Below are 9226 nucleotides of genomic sequence, written 5' to 3'. Positions count from 1 at the left end.
CGGGCAGCGCCGCCGCTCGCGGACTACAACTCCCAGCATGCCCGGCGGCGCGGCACGCCACGGGAGCGCGGGGCGAAGCGGAGCGCGGACTACGGCTCCCAGCATGCCTCGGGAGGAGCAAGGTGAAACGGGGGGAGGGCGGGCCCGACCATGACGTCATCGCAGGCCGGGGGACTACAAGTCCCGTGATGCTCTAGGGCGGGAAGGGGGAACGGGTAGGCAGGAAGGTTGGGGCAGGATTGTCCCCGTAAATAGAGCCGGGTGAAGCATGAAGCTGGTGAGTGGTGGGGGCTGGCAAGGGGTGAGCTGAGCGGTGCTCTTTGCGCTGGGGTTGCTCTCGGGCTGCGGTACCCGCGGGGTGAGGGAGCTGAGGGGCTCTTCCCGCCCTGTTAACGGCGCGCTGAGGGGGGGGGAGTGGACCCAACCAACAACCGTCCTCCCTCTCCTCCTGGGGTTGGGTGAGGGGCAGGCGGGGGGGTATGGCATCTGGAGCTGTTTCTACAGCAGCTCGCCGTCCAGCGCCCGTGTGGCTTCTGTGGGGCTGCCCCAGAGGCACGTTGCCACGGAAATTGTGCTGCTTTCGTGTTAACGGGATAGCTGAGGAGACCAGCAGCGTTTGCTGTGACATCAAACATCCGATGCGTTTAACCTGATGTCAAACATAACGTTGTGGGTTTGAGGCTAAGGAAGCTTTGTGGAAGTGAACTTGGCTTCTGGGCTTGTTTTGAGACTTAAAGTTCATCACGTTTGTGGTTTAATTGTAAAATTAGTTCAGCAGGTGGTGGAAAAGCTTGATCCCACGTGATGTGAGAGTTGGAAGTCTGTGTATGTGGATGAAGGTCCTGAAGTGTGTTCAGAGAAGGGCGAAAAAGCTGATGGGTCAGTCTGGGGCAGGGGAGGCTCAGGGGGAGACATCATTGCTCTCTGCTGCACCCTGAGAGGAGGTTGTGATGCACTGGGGGCCAGCCTCTGTTCCCAGATCACAGCGATAAGATGAGAGGTTTTGACCTCAAGTTGTGCCAGGAGAGGTTCAGGTTGGATGTTAGGAAACATTTTCTCTCAAAAAGAGCAGCCCTGTGCTGGCACAGCTGCCCAGGGAGGTGGTGTGGTCACTGTCCATGGAGGTGTTCCAGAACCGTGGGGATGTGGCACTGAGGGACACAGTGGGCATGGTGGGGTGGGTTGGACTTGGAGATCTCAGAGGTCTTTTCCAACTATAATGCATTTATTGAACGCTTTTAGTTGGAGAAACTGGGAAAGTGTTTCTGGGCATGGCTTTGGAGGCTGATGCTGTAGTGCACGGGGAAAAGCCAACTGAGAAATCTTTAAATTAAGACTGTAGTGGAAATGTGGGGTTCCTTGTTGCTTGTAGAGTCTTGTACAAGGGTGGATTGAGGGGAAGGGTGTGGTGGGGGATTACAAGCTGTCTGCCATCATTTCAGTGGTTTTAGGTCTGTGTCCACATTTGGGGACTGGTGATTGTAAGAGCAGATTCTTCACTTTGTGTTTGGTCTGGAGATAGGACTGAATCAGGGGGTTGCAGGGAAAGGGAATTGAATGCGTTCATCCTCCATTCACATATATTTGGTTTGAATTTGGAAGAACAAAGCAGAGGTAACAGCCTGCAGGCCCGACTCAGAATCCAGTGAAAAACTCAAACTTCAGCAAATTCAGTGTGCTTGGGTCAGGGCAAATCCAGTTGAGAGAACTGGATCCATGGGATAACACCGGAACAAAACGCTGCAGTATTTGTTGGCTTCAGTTCAACTTACAAAACTTGGAATGTTTTGGAGCTGCTAGCTTGAGATGTCATCTCTTTTTTTTTTTCTGTCACTTTGCCATACATGAGCTCACCAGCAACGCTCCGAGCTGGCGAGCCCTCAGCCTGAGCCAGATGTCTGCTGAGAGCCAGGCTGCGTGAGGGCTTCAGCCCCTCGCCTTCATCTCTGTGTCCTGCTCTGCCAAACTGCCATCCAGGTTAGAGAGCAAGTCAAGGGAGCTGTGCACTGAGATGGGCACACTCGTGGTCCTTTATGTTTTGTGTTTTTTCTTAACTGGTTTCTAATGAAGAGGTAAAGAGCCTGGTGTGTCTGCTGCTTCGACCTTTAGTCAAAAGGGGAAAAGAGATGAAAACAAATGTATCTAAGAGTAAGAAAGGGCTTGTACTTCAGTCCAGTCAGGAATATTATTAACTGGGGATTTCTGGACCTGTTTTAGATGGGATGAAGCGTAAACTGGGTGGAAGAAAACAAATGTAGTACGTATAGAGATGTAATAGTGCAGATATGGATTCCTAATCTAAAATTCTAACGGAGATACAGCCCTGGAAATGTCACGTGCAAATAGCTGTACAGCATAAAAGCATTGTTTTGCTTTGCTTTATGTCCCTTTACATGAATGTGATAGAAAGAGTCCATTGGCTTCCAGGGATCCATTTACCACAGGGTGACAGCCAACTGAATTCCTTGTTTGGACACTCACTTTTTCACCAGCTTGGTTTATCAAGCTTTCTTAAACTTCGGTAACAGCAGACAAAATGTAATGTTGCTCCTTAATAATTAAGACTTTATGAACTTAAAACAGAGGATTGTGATGCTGTTAATTTAATATTTGAACGTTAGTGGGTTTTAATATTTAAATATAATTTAAAACAGCTTTCTGATGAATGTATGTAAACAGTCTCCTTGGGAGTCGTTAATTCAAACAGTTGCAGTCCTGTGTTAACATATTGTGAGTGGAGGCAGAGAAGGAAATGATTAATCTACCTTCTTTTCACTTGTGGAAAGCAAGCATAAGGAATAAATGCCTTAGAAAATGACAGTTTTTAGTGCAGTGCAGTTGATACTTTTCATCTTAATTGACCAAACCTTGAGTTGAAAAGCTGTCTGACCACCTGAGAGTAGTTGTGCTGGGGGATGCCCAGACTTTGAGATGCAACATCTCTTATTCCTGAGGTCTTTGAAGAACCATTGAGCACATAGTGGTTGCTGTCCTGTATTCAGACATCTCCGTTTCTAATCTCACGTTTTAAGGATAGCATTTTTATTCACCTCTCTTCTTATTCAAAGCTTCAGCTGCTCCTGTGCCTTGTTAAATGCTTGTCACTCGGTGTTGGAGATGGCTGCATCTCAATGATGCTGAAGTGCCCAGTAGTAACCTGCTTACTGGCTCATTAACCCTGCAAAGCGCTGGGGATTTCTCAGTACACAAACTGTTCCATTCAGGTATGGTGGTCCATTCCCTAGTGTTTCCTGCTTGACTTTAGCAAGACAAAAAGCAGGTGAGAGCATGCCCCCGAGCTGCTGCACTGCACACTACAGCTTCCTCTGGGTGCCCTGCACCTTGCTTTTTTGTTGAAGTTAATTCCTTAAGGAAATAAGACTTGTGCTCCTACAGCAATTCTCTGTTTCCACCCCAAGTAATTCTCAAATTTGCACACTGATTTCAGCCAAGTTTTGCCAGTAGGACTGAGTTGTAAAGGTTGTCCAGGATCTTTGTGAAAATGGGTGGTTTTGGAAGAAAGATTCTGTATGTGTCGTAAATTAGAGAGAGGTGTACTCTATTCGTTTGTCCTTTGTGAGCAGAAAACCTTGTCAGAAGAAAATCTGCTATCTTAATACCCTGACATAGGGAAATTCCAATGAATATAAAGTTTAGAGACAATAATTCACGTGAAACCAAGAGTTTCATTCTGGCGTGCATGAAACTATGTGTTTAAAAATGAGGAAGGGAAAGTCAGCTTTCAAGGGGCTTCAGTCTATTGGTAAAGGCGATGAGGAACTCATTTCATATTCTACTTCCAGTACTGCCTGTCGGGACATCCAACCTTACCATGCAACGTGCTCAAGTTCAAGTCCACCACCATCATGCTGGATTGTGGACTGGATATGACATCTACCCTCAATTTCCTGCCGTTGCCACTAGTTCAGAGGTATGTTCTGCAGCCTGGGAGCACTTAGTTTGTTTCTTCTTGGGTTGCAGTTTGAGTGCTCTGCATGAAATGGTATATTGGAAGGAGAGAGGGGATGAGTACAAATGAACTGCATCATCTGATATCATAAATAGACTTTGTTCACTTAAAAATTCTCTTTATCAAAATAACGTCCTTTGGCTCAGTAGACGGAAGACATTTTATGGATTTATTGATTGGTTTTTCTAGATAATTTATTCTAAGCTTCAGTAAGGTATTGCTGCATCTGCTCAGCACAAGTGAGGTCACATATCTGTCATCTTTCTGGCTTCTTCATGCAAGATGAGATAAATGGGTAACTGAGATGGAGTGCAGGGAGCCCGGCAAGTACTGCTTAACCACCATCTTCTCAGGCTTTTTGTCAGAGCGTGGGCTAATGCAAAGAAAAATAGCACTTAACCGTCCTCCTTAGTTGACTTCATGGCATAATCGTTCCCTCTTAAAATTTAAATAAATAAAAGTGCAATGCACACTGGAATGAAACAGCAGTGAAGCAAAAGTAGTTCAGGAAGAGAATCCTGAGATCAAAACTCCTCCTTCTGTGTTCTGGCTCACAAGTAGTCTTCTCCTGGATTTGTAAATGGATTTGGATATTCAGAGTGATGTATGTCTTGCATGAAGTGGAACAGATTATAGAAACTCTAGTTTGGGAAGGTGGGAATGAGTAGATCCTGGTGGTGTGAAGCTAGCAGGAGTTTTCACAAAAGGCTTTTTGTAACTTTGATCCATAAGGAAAGGAGTGAGATGCATTCTGGGTTCAAGGGAGGCTGGGTTGAAAGGGACAGAGTATGACTGGGAAGGGAGTTTTGTAAGTGCCCTAATGAGGTTAAAGCAGATGACCAGCACTTTGTACAATATGCTATTTCTTGGAGAAGAGAAGCATAGACAACACAGGCATTATTCTGCAAGGACATGGAGTTCCAAGCTCTGTACAGTGAGCAACAGATGCCTGAAGACACATCTGAGTGATAGTTTATTTCTGCTAACTATAATATTTAGGAGCAGTAGTAGATTTAGGAAGAATTTAAAAAAAAAAAAAGTGAATCCAGCTACAGAGAATTCAATTCAATGCAATTGCCTTGCATTAGCTTCTCCTCACTCCTGAAAGAGAAAAGAAATTGAAAGGGGAACAAGTAGCAAAATTAGGTGATTGGAGAAAGGCTTAGGAGGTTCTTAGAACTTCAGGCATCAGTGCTCCCCTGGGATATGCCAGCTTGGTCTACTGATAGCACACCCTGGGAATGAACAGCCAAATTGCAGGTCACAACCTGGAATTCCCCAAGTACCTCCAGAATGTCTGCACTAAAATGACTCAAACTCAATAAGAAAGGATGTCAGATTTGACCCCTGATGGCCCAGAGGAATCCGAGCAAACAGTTGGATTTAAATCCAATCAATCATGTCGGTAAGGTGATTGAACACCCCTTACAGCAAGGATTGTCCTGAGTACATGGACTTGGGCAAGTAATTGATCTCTTCAGTATTCTACAAAGCAGATGTCCTGCAGGGAGTTGTGGAAATGAGCTAGAAGCATTATATATCTGGTCTCTGTTACCAGGATGTCTAAATACCTCTGCAACTCAAATGCGTATTATCAGCATCGTGTGGGTAGGTGATAGAGAGCTAACGTTATCGCCATTTTGCAGATGCCAGACTAAAAGAAGGCCTGACTGAGATCTTTCATGATGCTTGTAGCAGAGCAAGAATTTGAAATATGTCTCCGACCTCAGGTTATTACCGGCTGTATTTCCTCTCATCATTAGGAGTGCTTCTTGCAACTAGGCTGAGACAGGCCCACACAAAACCATGACCAGAGGGGAGCTACGCCTCTCTCTGCTGTCTTTAAGCCAGAGTAGGATCCATGGATCTATGGAAGTAGGATCCATGAACCACTTGGGCTCTGCAAGTCTTTGTATGCAATCTGCAACAGTGCCCTAATAGTTACCTCTGGAATTCCGGTAGGTCCTTGCTATGCAGCTAGAGCCTGTGTCCTACCTCACACAGGACCCTCCTTGAGCAAACACTTTGAGAGCCTGTCCTTTAATCTGTGAGCGAGGAAAGTGCTGTAGTGTTTGTCTCTTGAAAAGAACTGGACATTTTTTAGAATTCTTTGGTCTTCAGCCCATCAAAAGATATGTAATTGCACCCTGGAAATGGCAGTCCTTGTTCTCACCAGCACATGGAGCATGCACAAAGTGCAGCGGTTGCCAAACACTCCAAGCCAGTTCCTGTACTTTAAAGGAAGTTTGTCAACTGGAATTTTCTCCCCTGTACCAAAGTCAAATGCAAAACTGCAAGGTGAACATGTGGGAAGCTCTTAACCTTTCCTGTCTAGCCATGACACACTTGCTCATGTTATTTATGTGACAGTTCTAGCTATTTTGGATTAATCAATCACTCTATTACAATGTCAGAACTATGTCGGCAGGAACTGTTTCTTCTTGGCTTCAAGGTAAAAGTCCTTTCTGTCCTGTGCTGCATATTCAACTTTTCTTCCCTCCTCCCTTCCACCCCCCGAACCCATCTACTAATTTTGCCTCTCTTAACAAGATTGTATTCTCTTCAGTGGATGCCAGGTTTAGTACCAGTTGATTGTGCTCACTCATTAATAAGGCAAAACTACATACAAGGCTAAATTAGGAGAGGCATGGCCAGCACATCAAGAGAAGTTTATTCCTCTTGGTCTCATGCTGGAGAAAGCATAAATTGATCCCAGTTTGGACTCCCAGCTGAAGGAGGGTGCTAAGAGACTTGAGAGGGACTTCCAAGGGATCTGAGATGATTGGGGTTCAGAGCCCATGACTATACTGAGAGGTCGAAGGGTTGATCTTACTTGATCCAGCAGATAGGAGGCTGGAGGCTGAAGGAGGAACTAATAGCACTCTGCATCCTCTGCATCTACCTGGAAGAGCTATAGGAAGAATGGTTAAACTCTTCTCAGGTGACGGTGCTGGGGGGGCAAGTAGTCATGGATTGCTACTGGAGAGCTTCAGATTGGACATTAGCATCTCAATGGTGAAGTTTCTCTTAGTCTCACACTTCTAACCATTCCCAGACTCTCTGGAATCTCAAACTTTAGGGATTTGCAAGTTGCAGCAAAACAAAGCTGTGACTGACCCGGGTTGGCTACAGACCTGCTGACCTGCCTTCCAACCAACGTTGTGGCCCTCTCCTCCTCTACCTGCTACATTTGCTGCTTAGCAGGGTGGTTTGTTGTTGCTTTTTCCCAGCTTTTCCCTTTAGATCATTTGCTCTCCCTACAATTTTCCCCACCCATCTCTGAAATCTCTGTGGTTTTGAGCATGTCTATTGGGACTACATTTAGACACCTCCTCTTTTATATCATTAGGCTTCTTCAGAATTGCTCTTTATCCTCAGAAGAGGGTCATGCTTCTCTGTTATAGCTTCTCCTGCTGCTTCTTTATGACACCCTTCTGCTCTCACCTCGTACCTTCTGCCTTGACTCCTTGAATCTTTATTTCCCTTTTTTCCTTGTGCCTTACTGGAGTACCAGTTAGGATCAGTTCTTTTATACTGATCCTAGTTTAAACGCAAGATTCCTCTGAGCCATTGAGTCACTTCCTATTTTCAAGAACTTAAATTCAAAAGCCCTTACAGTGCATAAGCATTCTTCTCTTCAGAGTTCAGTGCTAAACACTTGCATGTTTCACTGCAACCAGGTTGTCAAGTTCTGTATCTGAATCTCAGGTCTTTACAGGCCTTGTTCCAGGCAGGTTTTAGTATCTTATTCTCTCAGCTTTTCTGGATTTTTGTCCAGGTGCTTGAATCTGGGACAACAGTAGTTTCAGAACTAAGTTACAGGCTCACACAAAAATCAGGTGTAACTGTGAAGCAGGGGTGCATGAAATGCTGAGGCAATTCATACTGTAAGCTCAGGATTACACTGTTATCCTTGAAGTTACCTTATTATAGCATTTAAAACAAAAAAATATTAAAACAAACAAAACAAAACAAAAAGGTGGGGAGGTGGCAGGGACTGCTGTTGCTGTCTGGTTCCAGACCTGCCGACATAAAGCATGCAGTTACAGCAAAGTCTCCTTGCTCCTCTCTCCTTCCAACACAGCTGCATGCTGTACAGACATTGGTGTGGGTCTTCAGGGCATGAAACCATGGTTTTCAGGGCTATAAAATCACACCCTCTGTGTCCATCAGTGACTGAGGCCTCAGTGTCAATCTTTGCCTTCCACTGCTAGGGTGACCATTTGTCATTTTCTGTCCTGAAGCAGATTCAGTTTTACAGTGCTTTTGTATTGTTTTAGACATAAAGTTTTCTGCTGCCTTAATCTTTCTTCCATTTATACAGCCGTTTCACCTAAGGCAACTTAAATAGCACTGAGCCTTTTTGGAATTCTCATCATAAAGGACTAAAATCAAACTCCCTGCATGTGTCATCCTCTTTATTTTTTTAATGTGTAAGTGTCATAATGATGATTTATGAAAGTCATTGCAGTGAACACTTAAAACGCTGTGAAACTGTCTATTTTATTGAGATTGTTAGTTCCCTGAAACTGAGATGGTGTTCTTTTCCTGTCTGACAACAGAAGATCTGTGCTCAGTGAGTGACAATGAAAGTATTCATATTTCAGTATATTTTCTTCTCTCCTTCTGCAGCCCCAGGCTGTCCAAACTTCCTGGATTAGTTTTGAAAGATGGAAGCACATTTCTGGATAAGGTACTGTACCGATGGTTAGAATTTTCTTGCCATGCAAAAAGCCACCAGACAGATCAGGGGCTTGCACTACAGGAACAGTACTGTCATGCTGACTCATCACCAAGGTTTCTGTGTGTACTGTTACCAGCCATGATGTAGAGCAGAACATTCTCAAACAAAATGTTAGCTGCAACTCTGAGGCTTTCAGTCTTCTGAGGTAGCCTGCTTTTTTAAAGTACCCTTTTAAAATGCAGAAATGATCAGTTTGAATGTTTTCCTATTTCACTGAGCTACATAAATAACAGTACTTTAACTTGTAGAGTGCCTTTTATTCAACAGCCTCGCTTTTATGACAGTAAAGCTTCATAGCGAACTTGTAAATGAGGTTGTTATCATCCCCCTTTTTTAGACAGGAAAACTACAAGTGAATGGTTTGCCCATGGGAGGTCTCTTATAGAGGAAGAGCTTTGGCTTCACATGTGTCCTGCCACTGGACATAGAAGGGAGGATTTCATCTCCAGCCTCCTAATTCTAAGACACAGGACTGACTCGACTATGAGAGATGTGTTTTTTTCTTTTCTTTT

At 44.6% G+C, this 9226-nt stretch overlaps 1 protein-coding gene across 2 annotated transcripts in view; it reads left to right on the top strand.

The window, feature by feature from the left end:
* The first annotated feature begins 161 nt into the window (after positions 1-161).
* The window catches only part of INTS9 (integrator complex subunit 9), a 71290-nt gene continuing 62225 nt past the window's right edge, over positions 162-9226 (top strand). Inside the window, exons 1-4 of one of the 2 annotated variants that reach the window (XM_019613386.2) lie at positions 162-277; positions 1850-1977; positions 3804-3931; positions 8603-8663. In XM_019613386.2, coding sequence (XP_019468931.1) covers positions 3867-3931; positions 8603-8663 — 126 coding nt within the window. In that variant the 5' untranslated portion in view covers positions 162-277; positions 1850-1977; positions 3804-3866. The remainder of the gene's footprint in view (positions 278-1849; positions 1978-3803; positions 3932-8602; positions 8664-9226) is intronic. The other variant, XM_010708087.3, reaches the window with a different exon arrangement.

Source organism: Meleagris gallopavo, chromosome 2 (assembly GCF_000146605.3).
Source record: "Meleagris gallopavo isolate NT-WF06-2002-E0010 breed Aviagen turkey brand Nicholas breeding stock chromosome 2, Turkey_5.1, whole genome shotgun sequence".
NCBI lineage: Eukaryota > Metazoa > Chordata > Aves > Galliformes > Phasianidae > Meleagris > Meleagris gallopavo.
The sequence above is the reverse complement of the archived record's forward strand: the minus strand, read 5'-3'. Positions and strand labels throughout refer to the sequence as shown.